This window comes from Geotrypetes seraphini, chromosome 1, assembly GCF_902459505.1.
Source record: "Geotrypetes seraphini chromosome 1, aGeoSer1.1, whole genome shotgun sequence".
Lineage (NCBI taxonomy): Eukaryota > Metazoa > Chordata > Amphibia > Gymnophiona > Dermophiidae > Geotrypetes > Geotrypetes seraphini.
This window is the reverse complement of record NC_047084.1, coordinates 73949420-73965460: the sequence shown is the minus strand read 5'-3', so window position 1 is coordinate 73965460 and position 16041 is coordinate 73949420. Positions and strand designations below refer to the sequence as shown.

The following is a 16041-nucleotide window of genomic DNA, read 5'->3' as shown; positions in this document are numbered from 1 at the left end:
GGCCGACAAACCTCCCTGCCCTGTAGCCGCGAATCTAAATTACCTCTTGCAGCAGCTTCAATACTCCAGCTGCTGTAAGAAGGTAATTTAGATTCGCGGCTACAGGACAGGGAGATTTGTCCGACCGGGCCTGTTCTGTTGTCGGTCGGATGGGGAAGCACCACAAAGTAAGGGGCAGGGAGGGAGAAAGGGAGGAAAGGTGGAGTGGAGAAGAAAAGACGCTTAAGGGAAATGGGTAAAACTGAGGGGGGAGAAGGCCGCTGAAAGCACTGGGGAAGACAAAGGGGTGGAGAAGGACGCTGAAAGGACATGGGGAAAACGGGAGGAGGGGGGGGGAAGGACCCAGAAAGCACTGGGGAAGACAAAGGGGTGGAGAAGGCCGCTGAAAGGACATGGGGAAAACAGGGGGGGAGAAGGCCGCTGAAAGGACATGGGGAAGACAGAGGGGGGAGAAGGCCGCTGAAAGGACATGGGGAAGACAGAGGGGGGAGAAGGACGCTGAAAGGACATGGGGAAGGCAGAGGGGGGAGAAGGATGCTGCCTGACAGGACATGGGGAAGATGGGGGGGGAGAAGGACACTGAAAGGAAATGGGGAAGAGGGAAGATGGGGGGGGGGAAAAGGACACTGAAAGGAAATGGGGAAGAGGGAGTGGGGAGAAGACGCTGGCAGGGAAGAAGACAGAGGTGCCAGACTATGGGGGTAGCGGAGGGAAAAAGATGGGTGCCAGACCAATTTGGAAGGGGGGAGAATGGGAGAGGCACAGTAACAGAGCAAATGGAAGACGCAGAGAGAAGAGAGATAGTGGATAGAAGGAATTGAATGCAAACATGAGGAAAGCAGAAACCAGGCAACAAAGATAGGAAAAAAATTCTATTTCTTTTTTTTTTTTTTGCTTCAGGATAAAGTAGTATATTAGTTGTGTTGATAAAAATTTATAAACATTAGAGGTTCTGGTAGAAACCCGTTTACAAAGTATGTATTCTTTCCAATTAATATTTCCAAATTAATAAAGTCTTTTTGCTTATTTTTAAATGGGTTTCTACCAGAGCCTTTAATTCAGTAGCATAATTAAATGAAATATCTATTTCTGAAGTTTATAGGACGGGCGGGGATGGAGGGGATTCCTCGCGGGGACGGGTGGGGATGGAAGAATTCCTCGCAGGGACGGGTGGGATTTCTGTCCCCGCGCAACATGGATTTACAAAGGGAAGGTCTTGTCAAACCAATCTGATAAGCTTCTTTGACTGGGTAACGAAACAACTGGATAGGGGACAATCCCTGGATATCGTGTATTTAGACTTCAGTAAGGCTTTTTTGATAGTGTCCTACACCGTAGGTTATTAAATAAGATGAATACGATGGGTCTGGGAGATACATTGACTGCATGGGTTAAAGACTGGCTAAGTGGCAGATTTCATAGGGTAGTAGTAACTGGTACTCCCTCGGAAATGTCAAAGTGACCAGTGGAGTGCCACAGGGCTCAGTTTTGGGTCCGATACTATTTCATATCTTTGTAAGGGATCTACCTCAGGGACTTCGAGGTAAAATTGCGTTATTTGTGGATGAAGCTAAACTATGCAACATTGTGGGCAGCGCAACCGAGCCCGACAGCACAACCGTGCCAGACACTATGAGGCAGGACCTACTTTTACTGGAACAATGGTCTAATACTTGGCAACTGAGTTTTAATGCCAAAAAGTGTAAGGTGATGCACCTTGGTAGCAATAACCCCTGCAGAACATACACCCTGAATGGTGAAAACTTAACAAGAACCATCGCAGAACGAGACCTGGGTGTAAATTAGTGAAGATATGAAAACTGCCTATCAGGTGGACAAAGCTTCAGCCAAGGCTAGGCAAATGCTAGTTTGCATCTGGAGAAGTTTTATCAGCCGTAAGCCTGGAGTCATAATGCCGTTGTACAGGTCGATGGTGAGACCTCATCTGGAGTACTGTGTTCAGTTTTGGAGGCCACATTATCAAAAGGATGTGAAGAGAATGGAGTCGGTTCAGCGTATGGTCTCAGGACTTAAGGATCTCCCATATGAAGAACGTCTAAGCAGGCTGCAGTTATATTCTCTTGAAGAACGCAGAGAAAGGGGTGACATGATAGAGACATTCAAATATCTTATGGGCCGTATTGAGGTGGAGGTAGATATCTTCTTCCTTGTGGGTCCCACAGCAACCAGAGGGCATCCGCTCAAACTCAAGGGTGGGAGATTTCATTGTGAAATTAATTCTTCACCGAAAGAGTGGTTGATCGATGGAATGGTCTTCCACGTCAGGTAGTTGAGGCCAGTAACACACTCGACTTCAAAGGACGATGGGATAAACATGTAGGTTCGCTCCATGGAAATGCCTAAAGGAAGGATTCTTGGAGTGGGTTTGCTCTGGGAAATTCTTAGAGGGAGGGTTCTTGTTGAGGGAGGGTTCTTCGAGTGGGCAGACTTGTTGGGCCGACGGCCCTTTTCTGCCGTCATACTCTATGTTTCTCTATGTAAAGAGTAAATAAATGTCCCTTAAATGGTAATTTATTCAAGGTTGCCTTAGAAGAGGAATTCCCCCACCAATTTGTGAGCCAAAGCATTCTGAAGGTAGAAAGGAGACATTTTGCTCATGACTCTGAAATCCACTCCAGACAGCAAAAACTGAAGATTCCTCGCAACAGTCTCTGAATTGCAGCACAACTTGGAGTACCAAGTCCCAGGCGACAAAAGATGATGCTGCAGCTACTCTCAAACCTGAGGCTACGGCCTCAAAGAGCTTCTTATGAACAAAATCCAGCCTGTGGGCCTGGGCATCTTTAATTCCATGCTGCCTTCAATGGGAAGGGAGGTACGCTTTGTAACCGGTACCACAAGTAAATCCAATATTGGAAAAATAAAGAATTCGATAAATTCCACATCTACTGGATAGAGCTTTGCCATGGCTTTGGCCACCTGAATAGGCCCCTTCTTTGACCTCTCAATGGTCCATTAGCATTTTGGTAATGTCTTAATGAGAGGGAAAATAGTAGGAATGTACCTTTGAGCTGCTCATAAGCTCACAGTGTTTAATTCCTGGAAGAATTCCATGATCACCTTCAAAAATACTGATAGCTTAGACAGCCTATGCATAGTTGGGTCCTCCCCGAGATCAGGGGCCTCCACCAGATCCGGATCCAGCTCCCCCATAGATGAAGCAGCATTTCCTGATACAGAGGACTCTGACTGGAAGAGTAAAGGCATTGAAACAGAGCCCATTTTATCCCAGTCTTCCTTAGACTATACTTCCCTATCTTGCGCATGGTACTGTTGCTGAGGAATTGTGCTCTTGGGGGGGGAAGGAGGGGTTCCCTGACCAGGACCAAAGTTCATGAGTTCCTTTATGGGAGTTTATATGGCAACATCATGGCTATGCTTTGCCGGGAACACATTTGTGCAGCTCCTCAGTCCAAACCTGGTCTTTTTGGGACTAGGGGAGGCTAAGGAATTGGCTCCCGCCCCCCTCATGCACATGGAATATGAACAATCCTCAGACTGTCATCCATCACAAATATGGCACAAGGTATCCTGGCCTGAGGAGTCCTTCACACCTGTTTTAAAGCAAAAATGAGGTATTTTGAGGCAGACAGAGCCTTTTATTTTCAAATCGGAAAATTCAAGATGGCTACCGTAGAAGCTATTTTAGTGCCTAAAATGGCCCGGGGGAGCTAAACTGAGGAATTAAAAAAAAAAATAAGTGATTTTAGGAATTTAGGAGGTGGGGGAATGTAGCACTAAACCTCAGATACTAAAAAAGCACAGTTACTTACCGTAACAGGTGTTATCCAGGGACAGCAGGCAGATATTCTCTACATGTGGGTGACGTCATCCATGGAGCCCCATTGCGGACAGCTTTTCAAGCAACTTTGATTGAAGATCTCAAAGCTTGATAGTGCTGCCCACTCATGCGTGCCTTCCTGCTCCACTAGAGGATGCATCCCCTCCTCGTGGTCTTCAGTTCAGATAGTTAGCAAAGAAGCCAACCTCGGGAGGTGGGAGGGTTGCGAGAGTATCTGCCTGCTGTCCCTGGATAACACCTGTTACGGTAAGTAACTGTGCTTTATCCCAGGACAAGCAGGCAGCATATTCTCTACATGTGAGTGACCTTAAAGCTAACCAAAAAGGGACGGAGGGAAAGTTGGCAAGTTATGAAAACAGATTACGCAAAACCGACTGGCCAAATTGGCCGTTGCGCCTGGAAAGGCATCCAGACAGTAGTGAGAGGTGAAAGTATGAACCGAAGACCAAGTGGCAGCCTTGCAGATCTCCTCAATTGGCGTGGCCCTGAGAAAAGCAACAAGACGCCGCCATCGCTCGGACTCTATGTCCCGTGACCCAACCTTGCAGCAAGAGACCAGCCTGAGCATAGCAAAAAGAAATACAAGCAGCCACCCAGTTGGATAAGGTGCGCTTGGAAACAGGACGGCCCAACCGATTAGGATCAAAAGAGATGAAAAGTTGAGGAGCCGTCCGATGAGACTCGGTGCGACGCAGGTAAAAGGCCAACGCCCTTTTACAGTCAAGCATATGAAACGCCACCTCCCCAGGATGAGAGTGGGGCTTCGGAAAAAACACCGGAAGGACAATGGACTGGTTGAGGTGGAAATCCGAAACCACCTTAGGCAAGAACTTAGGATGAGTGCGCAGGACCACCTTGTCATGATGAAATACAGTAAAAGGCGGGTCCGCAACCAGAGCTTGCAGCTCACCGACTCTGCAAGCAGACGTGAGAGCAACCAGGAACACCACCTTCCAAGTGAGATACTTCAGATGAGCCTTATCAATGGGTTCAAACAGAGGTTTCATCAATTGAGCCAGAACCACATTAAGATCCCAAACCTCCGGAGGGGGCTTGAGGGGAGAATTGACATTGAAAAGACCCTTCATAAAGCGGGAAACCACCGGATGGACAGAGAGCGGTTTCCCCTCAAGTGGCTGATGAAAGGCAGCAATCGCACTGAGGTGGACTCGAATAGATGTCGATTTGAGGCCAGACCGAGACAAATGGAACAGATAATCCAGCACGGAAGACAAGGAGGCAGAGAGCGGCTCCATACGGCGTGCAGCACACCACGCAGCAAATCTGGTTCATTTCTGGGAATAGCATTGCCAAGTGGAGCTCTTCCCAGATGCCTCGAGAACATCCCTCATCGACTGAGGAGGGAGGCACGTGGAGAGGAACCAAGCTGTTAAGTGTAGAGACTGCAGATTGGGATGCAACAGCGAACCCCGACTCTGAGACAGGAGAAAAGGAAACACAGGTAGAAGCAGAGGCTCCCAGACACTGAGTTGGAGGAGCAGGGAGAACCAAGGCTGTCTGGGCCACCGAGGAGCAATCAGGATCATGGTGGTGCGGACCGACTTGAGATGCACCAGGTTCTGAGAATCAGAGGAAAGGGAGGAAATGCATAGAGGAATCTGCCCGTCCAATCGAGAAGGAAAGCATCTGCCTCGAGACGATTTGGGGAGAACATCCTCGAGCAGAAAAGAGGCAACTTGTGATTGAGGGGCAAAGCATACAGATCTACCTATGGCGTTCCCCACCGACAAATATCTGTCGCAGAGTATGAGAATGGAGCGACCATTCGTGTGGCTGAAGAAGACGACTCAACTTGTCCGCCAGACAATTCTGTGCGCCCTGGATATACACCGCACGAAGAAAGATGTTGTGGCGCAACGCCCACTGCCAAAGACGAAGGACTTCCCTGCAAAGCGACAGGGAACCCGAACCCCCTTGCTTATTTGCATAATACATTGCCACCTGGTTGTCTGTACGCACCAGGACCACGCAATCCTGCAGCAAATGACGAAACGCCACCACGGCATTATAAATAGCCCGGAGCTCCAGCAGGTTGATGTGGCAGCGACGGTCCGCACTCGACCAAAAACCCTGAGTCCGAAGGCCGTCGAGGTGCGCTCCCCAAGCGTATGCCGAGGAGTCCGTCGTCAGAACCTTCTGAGGCGGGAGTTGAACAAAAAGCAAAACTCTGGACAGATTGGAAGAGCTGGTCCACCAACGGAGCGAGCGTTTCATGGAGGAAGTCACCGCAATGTGCTGAGAAGCGGGATCTTGATCCTGCTGCCACTGAGATGCCAGAGTCCATTGAGGAACCCGAAGATGTAACCGGGCAAAAGGCTTAACGTGAACAGTGGAGGCCATGTGCCCCAGGAGGATCATCATCTGCTTGGCTGAGACCGAAGCCCGCCGAGACACCAGCCAACTCAGCCGCAGGAGATGTCCTGCCGAGGCAGAAACGACCGGAGACGGAACGTGTCTAGCACCGCCCTGATAAACTGCAGGGACTGAGAGGGGCACAATTGAGACTTGGGGAAGTTGATCTCAAACCCCAGACGCTGAAGGAAGATAATGGTCTGACGGGTCACTGAAATAACCCCGTCCCTCGATGGGGCTTTGATAAGCCAGTCGTCGAGGTACGGGAAGACCTGAAGGCCCTGCGACTGCAGGGCTGCCGCAACCACCACGAGGCACTTTGTGAAGACCCGTGGGGACAAATGAAGCCCGAAAAGGAGGACCCGATACTGCAAGTGGAGGTCTCCCACCTGAAAGCGGAGAAACTGTCGAGAAGCCGGATGTATCGGAATGTGAGTGTAGGCATCCTTCAGGTCCAGGGAACACAACCAGTCCCCCTCGTCCATCAAGGGATACAAAATGGGAAGTGAAAGCATGCAGAACTTTTCCCGAACCAGAAACTTGTTCAGCTTCCGGAGATCCAGGATAGGGCGCAGGTCCCCGGTCCTCTTGGAAACCAGAAAGTACTGGGAATAAACTCCGGAGCCCCGTTGGCAAGGGGGAACCTCCTCCACAGCCCGCAGGCGAAAGAGGGCCTGCGCTTCCAAAAGCAGTAAGGGAAGCTGCGTCCCGTCGGAACGAGACTCTCCAGGAGGTCTGTCTGGAGGCAAAGCCCGGAAATTGAGGGAGTACCCTTCCCGAACGATGGAGAGGACCCAAGAGTCCGCAGTTATCTCCGCCCAACGATGATAAAAGGCCCAGAGACGTCCCCCGATGGGCAGAGGGGGAACTCCCAAGGCGGAAGAGGCCAGCCCCCTCCTGCCCGGCCAGTCAAAAGGACGGCGGCTGTTTAGGCGCAGCAGGGGTCTGAGGTTTAGGAGGAGCCCTCTGCTGCTGCAGGCGCCGAGGAGGAGGGCAAGAAAACGCCAGCATGGACTTCTGCGGATACCACCAGGAAGGCAGCCTAGCCTCGATGGAATCATCGAACTGCTCATTCCCCAAGCATGGGAGATTGGCCAACCTGTCCTGCAGGTTCGGGTCCATGTCGACAATGCGGAGCCACGCCAGGCGACGCATGGCCACCACGAAGGCTGAGACCCTGGACAACAGTTCAAAAGAGTCATAGGAGGCCTGAAATATGTACAGCCTCAGCTGCGACAGCGTATCTACAATCCGGCAAAACTCCGCAAGGCGCTTAGAAGGCAAATCGTCCTCGAAAGATGGGAGGGACTTGATACACCACTGTATCAAGGGCTGTAAAGGTAAAGTTGTAATTCAGGACTCTGTTTGCCATCATGGAGTTTTGATACAGGCGCCTCCCAAATTTATCCATAGTCTTGCCCTCCCGGTCCGACGGGACAGCGGCATAGACCTTGGATGGATGAGACTTCTTCAAGGTAGACTCCACAACCAAGGACTGGTGAGAAAGCTGCGCCTTCTCGAACCCTTTGCAAGGCACCATCCGGTACCGAGACTCCATTTTGGAGGGAATAGCCGGAATAGCGTAGGGAGTCTCTAGATTATGAAAGAAAGTCTGCTGCAACTCCGGATTCAGGGGCAGCCGCAAGGACTCCCTAGGAGGGTAGGGAAGCTCCATCTCCTCCAAATACTCCTTAGTATACTTGGAATCCGACTAGAAGTCCAAGTGCAAGGCCTTCCCCATGTCCTGAACAAATCTAGTGAAGGAAGAAGGCCTGCCTTCAGAATGCCCCTCGAGGAGAGTGGTGGAACGAGACTGTAGGGCAGCCGAAAAGGAGGGGGAAGCCTCCCTGGAATACTGCGGCAGCACTTCCGTATACACTAGCATGGACACCGAAGAAGCCCCGCTGAAGGAACGAGGAGGGGTCAATGAGAGCTTGCGTCGAGAAGTCCCCGGAGGGGAGGACCTCGGGGCACGGCTCATCGAGGTCCGATGACGGCGCCCCGGAGAACCTGCCCAAAGACAAGCCTCGGGAAAAGGAGGCAGGGTCCCCCGAGGTCGGCTCCTCCCTGATCGGGGTACCCAACCGGACCAGCGACCTCAGCAGACTCGGGTTGGACAGGGTGAGGTCAGAGGTCTTAATGGAGCCGGTAGTGCGAGGACCCGGGGACCTACCCTGTCTCAGGGGGGTGGGGGGGGGAGTCCCGATGGCACTTCGCAAGGCGCCTCGACAGAGGCCGGCTCGAGGGAGAAGCGTGCCTCGATGGAAGAGACGAGGAATCAGACGAGGACAAACGCCGAGATCGACATGCCTTGCCCCGAGAAACCTCAACGCGACGCTCAGGCTGGTCCACAACGTGCGAGGTCGAGGCCGGAGCGAGCTGAGCGAGGTCGAGGCCGGAGCGAGCTCCGAGGAGATGATAGCCTTCAATACCTCCTCAAACATAGGCACGGTGACCATATTAGACCGGGCAGGTGCAGCAGTGCATTCCATCGAGGGTGACCTTGAGGATGAGTATTCCCGTATGGTGGAAGCACGCCTTGGAGGCTTTTGAGGGTGGTCTCGTCGAGGCCGGCGGGACTACACTCACCGCCTGGATGGCCAGAGACTCCGAGGAAGGCTTTTTCGGTAGTGGAACTAAACCTGAAGGAGGAAGAAGGGACTTACCCGGGGCCGAGGCCTTCGAGGTTGAGGGAGACTTGCCCGGGGCCGAGGTCTTCGAGGCTGACGTCGAGACCGAGGCCGAGACCGGGGTCGAAGCAGGAGCAGCCTCCATGGCGAAGAGCTCCGCGATCCTGGCCCTATGTCGCCGAAGAGCCTGAGACTGGAAGGTGGCACAACGAGGACAGGAGTCCATGGGGTGATCCGCACCCAAGCACAAAATATACCAGCGGTGCGGGTCTGTAATTGAAATAACCTGACCGCACTGGGAGCACTTTTTAAACCCGGTAAGAGGCCGGGACATAACGTACAGACGGCCGCAGCCACGGCGAACCGGGAGCCCCCGGTCGCCGAACCGAAAAAAACAAAAAACAAAAACAAGTAGCACAAGGAATTAACAAACCACACAGCGATTCCCGAGTAAAACAAAGAAGCCGCGGTGCTAGAAAGGCACTTAGAGAACGCAGAGAAGAGAGACAGGGCTTTCTGGCTCCGCAGAAAACTAAGAACTGAAGACCACGAGGAGGGGATGAGCCCTCTAGTGGAGCAGGAAGGCACGAATGCATGGGCAGCACTAGCAAGCTTTGAGATCTTCAATCAAAGTTGCTTGAAAAGCTGTCCGCAACGGGGCTCCATGGATGACGTCACCCACATGTAGAGAATATGCTGCCTGCTTGTCCTGGGATAAAAATTGATTCAAAAGTAAGTTGTGAAGGGGTTCGGGAGGGAGTTGAGTGTGGGTCAGAGACAACTCTATAGTTATTTGTGGGCCGGCTTTGTCCCTAACCCCCGCAAATATTGAGGGGGAAGTGTATTTAACACCAAAAAAACTTGACAATACACTAAAAAAATATTCAATCACAACTAAGTGCCAAGCTATAACACTCTGGGTCTCAACAGAAGAAATGGTTTCTTTTGCTTCTGGATCATTCTTGTCACAACAGGAAAAACATTTATATCATTCATAGCAAGGATGGAAAAAGTTTGATTGATATTAGTTATCAAAGGTTTTGTAAACAAGCTGAGGAATGGTCAAGTTTGGGGAATTAATGGTAAGGAGAAGAGGGGAAGGGGAGGATATGTAATAAAAATTTTGACTACAGTTCTACAACTTGTTTAAAACTCAAGTTTTCTTGTTATAGATATGTTAAATAATTAAAACAAAGAATTAGAAATGGCATTATGTCCCTTCGATTCCTTTGATGTATTCAATACAACCAAAGGGCTCAAAGCATCAAAGAATAGTAAAGAAACTTTTCCTGCTACTCCATCAGATTGTATTTTTTCTTAATATGTCAGTGATAGGGTATGCTGTCTTGGGTATCTTCAAAACTTCAAGAAATCCACAGAGGATGTCAACAGTTTTTAAAGAAAATTAAATCTCAAGTACGCTTCCTTTAAACATTTTTCATATTAAACATTTCCATATTCTCTACCTTGGATCTCAGATTCATATTATCCTGAATCAAAGCAATGTTTAATCCTCTTGAATTTTCCCCCATTTAGCTTCCAATTTCCTAATTCTCTGTTTAGAGCTTGAAAATTCCTGTTTCAAAATTTTTATTCTGCCCAACACATTGATAACTTTCTGCAAGCAAACATTTGATTGCCTTTTCTAAAGAGTCACCTTTCAAATACCCTTCAAGTTCTGAACTTATCCAAATCAGAAGAGTGTGTCAAAACTAGCTCCTTGTCCAGATCAAAGTCCTGCTTTGTCCACTCAAAGCACCCAGTCTTTCTCCTTTAACTATTTGATTTTCACTTAATGTAAGGAGCCTCATGCCTCAGTCTCTGCTGGTTTATTTGATGTGCTGTACAAATTTTGTTAAGATATTTGTCAAGTGATATGTTTAATTTTATTGTCATGATGTATGTACACTTGATGTAAGATTGAAAATGAATAAAGATTAAAAAAAAAAAAAAGATATTTGGCAATTTTATTATCTAAAATGCCTTATCTTTTTAAGCTTAATTTTAATAATATAAAAAGATTGTATACATTTTATACATTGTATACATAATCAACATTGAAGACTACAACTATAATTTAATATTAGGGTACTATGTGCCACTGTTCAAAAGTTGAGTATGAAGGTATGCCACATTTAAGAAATGCTTGTCTGAAGGATCAAGGGGGATATTAATATTTTCTTATCAAAGTTCAACAAAAGAGAAACTTACTGCTGGTCCTTGTGGTTGAGGTGGCATTCCTGGTCTTACTCCTAGCAGGCCTGGAGGGCCTGGAGGCCCATGGGGATATCCTCCATCAGGCATTCTACGACGATCATCCCAATGATGCTGTTCTTCCTCCATTCGCCTCCAATACATGTCTTCTTCATATCGTCTAAAACAGATGAGTGGTGCACTAAACATCAAAATACAACTTCCTATTGATTATTATTAAATCTTTAACACTTATTTGTTATTGCTGAATTACCCATCTTGTATTTCTGAACATTTAAATTCCTTGGCACTGCAAATAGGAATTTTAAATATTTATTGTCCTAGCAACTAGATCAAACTTATGCAATGAAAAAGCAAAATTCTCAAGGACAGGTGGACATAAGTTCTCACATGTGGGCAACGTCACCAACAGATGTTGCTCAGCTTTCCTTCAGCTTCTTAAAGTCTTTGGCAGGCCTAATTATGCATGTGTACATGGCATCCTGCCATCTCAATTCTGCGGGACCCTCAGTTGAATAAAAAAAGCATAAAGAATATAACTCCTAGAGGAAGTGGAAGGGTATGTGAGAACTTATGTCCTGCTGTCCTCTGAGAACACCTGCTACAGGTGAGTAAATTTGCTTTCTCCAAGGACAAGCAAGGACTATAGTTCTCACATTTGGAAATCCCTAGCTACCGAGGTTCACTGACATCATCAAACAACAGTCAACAGGGACTTGTACCAGCAAGGTCAACCAGAAACAACAATTTATTTATTATTTATTTAAAATTTTATATGCCATCTATAAAATCTAGGCAGTTTAAATGAACATACAAAATAATACAAAAAGGGGGAAAAAAACAGTACATCATCTATCTGACAAAACTGCTGCGGCCCACCCTGCAGGATGTACATGTTTTAATAACCAGAAGACACCTTGTGCAGGTTAAACAAGGTTACATGTTATACTTGTCTTTACATTTCATGGCCACAGTAGAGACCTTCTACAGTTCTTTAAAAAAAAGAAAAATCCTCACCCCAAAATACTTATTTCAAAAAATATTTAGTAAAATGTCTCCATAAGTAATTTTGGTAACAGATAAATAAGAAGCTTTTAAGGAAGTAATCTACAGTTCTATATAAAAAAATAAAAACTTCCAAATGGTTTATATAAAATACTTCTTATTAAAACATGTAAGTTTATAGCATTAGTGCTTCATAGAGACTCAAACATTATTAGTTGAAATGTTCTGCAGCAAATGCTTCTGCTTCATCATTACTGAATTCATATTCTTCCTTATCAGTAGAGTCATATAATAGAAGATTAGGTTCTTACCTTCCGTAATCTTCTTTCTGGAGGATTAGGTTCTTACCTTCCGTAATCTTCTCACTGGAGGATTCAATACGTGAGGTGTCTAATCTATAGCCGCGATCCAGTATTTGCAGAAATCCAATACTTTTCTCACCATGTGCTCCTCCTACTACTGAGAGAGAGACAGAGCTACCTACAGTTATATTAAAAAGCCAAGCAAGCATGCTGGAACAAGGCAACAACAAAGGAGAAGGCACTGGGAAACACCCATAAAACATAAGTAATGTCTTTTCTGTTCTACAAGAAAAAATAACTGAATTAACAACATAATGAACAACAGCCAACAGGCTATATAGAGAACAGTGAGAAACAAAGAACTAATCTGCTGCATGCAATGAGTACCCACTGGAAACCTGCCATTAGTAAAAGTTATAGTCGCATAAGAGTGAAATCCCCCACAGGGCTCATCTGCTGTCTGGAAGATACTTCAGCCTTAGAAGGAAAAAAAAACAGGCAGAAACGGAAGGTGATTCAGAAAAACTGAGCAAATACACAGGGGCCATACTGAATCCTCCAGGGACTACTAGAAAGAAGATTACCGAAAATAAGAACTTAATCTTTCATTCTAGAACATTCCTTCCGGATTCAGTAAGCAGGTGACATACCAAAGCAATGGCAGCGTCTAGGGAGGGACAGAAAGCCTGCCCACAACACTGAGACCCAAAAAGCAGCATCAGAACGAGCTGCCACATTCACTCAGTAAATATGGTAAAGGTATAAAGTGAAGACCAAATAGCCACCTTGGAGGAACTGCTTGAGTCTTTGACCAAGAGACCACAACAATTCTGGCTGAGTGTGCCTTGAGAGTAAAAGACAGCTGCTTGCATGGGGCAATGTAAGTCAGCTAAAAGGCCACACGGATCTAACAGACAATAGAAGCCATGGAACCTGGCCTACCTTGATGAGGCTGGGCCTTCAGGACAAAATGATGATCTGAGAAGCAACAATCATTAGCTTTCTCCAGATAGTGGAGAAAGATCTTCCGCTCATCCAATTTGTGGAAGAACTGATCCTTCCACACCAACCCCGTGGAGTGGAGGGCAGGCAAACAAACTTCTTGGTTGACATGAAAATCCTAAATCACTTCTGGCAGAAAGGAAGGAACCATAAGCAGAACTACTCCAGTCTGTTATGCGCAGAAAAGGCTCCCTACACAAAAGAGTCTGGAGCTCTGAAATAAGTCGTGTGGAGGCTTTGGCCACTGGAAAGACAGTCTTGATCGTCCAATCCAAAGTGAAGCATATCCAAGTGGCTCATAAAGGGCTTCCCAAAATTAAGATTCCATGTAGGAAAAGGCTTACGCAAATGAAGCATCCTTCTGAAAAATCTGGTCCCATCTGAATGAACCAACAGCGAACTGGAACTACTGTGTGTTCAGAAAAAAAGCAAGACTTACCACATGAACTGCAAGGGAGGCTTCTTACCGACAAACCCCCGTCTAAACCAGCCTGAAGCATTGGAATAGGAGCCCTCACCAGCACCATCTGGCTCTAGTACACAACTGCTGAAGAGCCTTCCATGCTTTGGCATAAGAAGCCACAGTAGAGACCTGCTTGGACTTCAAAAACGTTGAGACAACCACATCCAAACAGTCCTGCATTAACAAGGCTGAGCGCTCAAGAGTCATGCTGAAAAACCAAAACACTGTGGGCTCTCCATGGGAACCGAACCCTGACTGAGGTCACAAGGAAGCGGGAGCTTGAGCTTCCTGTTTCGAAGACAGACTAGATCGACAAATCACAGACGATGAGACCAGTCCGGAGCTACGAGGAACACTAATCCTGGATGCGATACTATCCTGCGGACGACCAACCAAAGGTTACAGAAGGAGAATGTAAAGGGGCTTGTGAGTTAGCAAGGGCTGGACCAATGCGTTTAGGTCCAAGCTGCCCAGTTCTGTCTTTCAATTGAAGAAGCGCTGGACTTTTGAGTTCTTGGCTGAAGCTATGAAGTCCATCTGAGGCCTGACCCAGTGATGCACTATAAGATGGGATGCTCTTTGGATCCAGGACCTGTCGACTGAGAAAGTCTGCTTGTACGTTTTCAAGCCATGTGTGCTGCAGAGAAGACCAGAAAGCACTGTTACGTACTGTAACAGGTGTTATTCGAGAACAGCAGGTAGATGCCGAAAGGACTTGGGGAAGACAGGGGGGAGAAGGATGCCGAAAGGACATGGGGAAGACAGAGGGGGGAGAAGGACGCTGAAAGGACATGGGGAGGACGGGAGGGGGGGAGAAGGATGCTGAAAGGACCTGGGGAAGACAGGGGGGAGAAGGACACTGAAAGCACATGTGGAAGACAGAGGGGAGAAGGACACTGAAAGCACATGTGGGAGACAGAGGGGGAAGCAAACATTGAATACAGGACAAAGTCTGCAGCGGTCAAAACAGCAGTCAGGGAGGCCAAACTTCGTATGGAAAAAACTCTAGCGAAGAACATCAAGAAAGGGGACAAATCCTTCTTCAGATACGTTAGCGACAGGAAAAAGAACACAAACGGGATAGTACGCCTTAGAACGCCAGACGGGAATTATGTGGAAACTGACTCCAATAAAGCCAAACTACTGAATGATTACTTCTGTTCAGTCTTCACCTGCGAGGCACCAGGGCACGGGCCTCGGCTGGATGCAAAGCAAAGCATGGATGACCCATTTCAGGAGTTTGAGTTCACACCAGCTGATGTTTACAGAGAACTGTCAAGACTCAAGGTGAACAAAGCCATGGGACCGGACAATCTGCACCCAAGAGTGCTCAGAGAGCTATGCGATGTTTTGGCGGAACCGTTAGCCATGCTCTTCAATCTCTCCCTAAGTACGGGGAGGGTCCCCCTGGACTGGAAAACTGCCAATGTTGTTACTCTGCACAAAAAGGGTTGCAGAGCGGAGGCTGTGAATTACAGACCAGTAAGTCTCACATCAATAGTGTGTAAACTCATGGAAACTCTACTTAAAGGGAAATTAGACACGATATTGGATGAGGGGAATCTGAGGGATCCCTGTCAACATGGATTCACTAGGGGCAGGTCATGCCAGTCCAATCTCATCAGCTTCTTTGATTGGGTGACAGGAAAGCTAGACTCGGGAGAGTCTCTGGACATAGTATACTTGGATTTCAGTAAAGCTTTTGACAGTGTCCCACACCGTAGACTATTAAACAAGATGAAATCGATGGGGTTAGGTGAGAAACTAACTGCATGGGTCAACGATTGGCTAAGTGGAAGACTTCAGAGAGTGGTGGTCAATGGCACCCTCTCTGAGACATCGAAGGTGACTAGTGGAGTGCCGCAGGACTCAGTCCTGGGACCATCCCTTTTTAACATATTCATAAGGGACTTGACCCGAGGGCTTCAGGGAAAAATAGCGCTGTTTGCCGACGACGCCAAACTGTGTAATATAGTAGGTGAAAGCGATCTCACGGATGGTATGGCGCAGGATCTGATCAAGTTGGAAAACTGGTCCTCAACATGGCAGCTGGGCTTCAACGCAAAGAAGTGTAAGGTGATGCATCTCGGCAGCAGAAATCCATGCAGAACATACACCTTGAAAGGAGAAACGCTAGCTACGACCTCAGAAGAACGGGACTTGGGAGTAATCATCAGTGCAGACATGAAGGCTGCCAAACAGGTAGAGAAGGCCTCATCCAAGGCAAGG

The 16041-nt window shown here is 47.7% G+C and overlaps 1 protein-coding gene across 3 annotated transcripts in view; it reads right to left on the bottom strand.

Moving 5' to 3' along the window:
• The window catches only part of ZFR (zinc finger RNA binding protein), a 339213-nt gene that overhangs the window by 131344 nt on the left and 191828 nt on the right, over nt 1–16041 (bottom strand). For all 3 annotated transcript variants that reach the window (XM_033933312.1, XM_033933330.1, XM_033933320.1), the window contains exon 13: nt 11038–11200. In XM_033933312.1, the coding sequence (XP_033789203.1) occupies nt 11038–11200 (163 nt within the window). The remainder of the gene's footprint in view (nt 1–11037; nt 11201–16041) is intronic.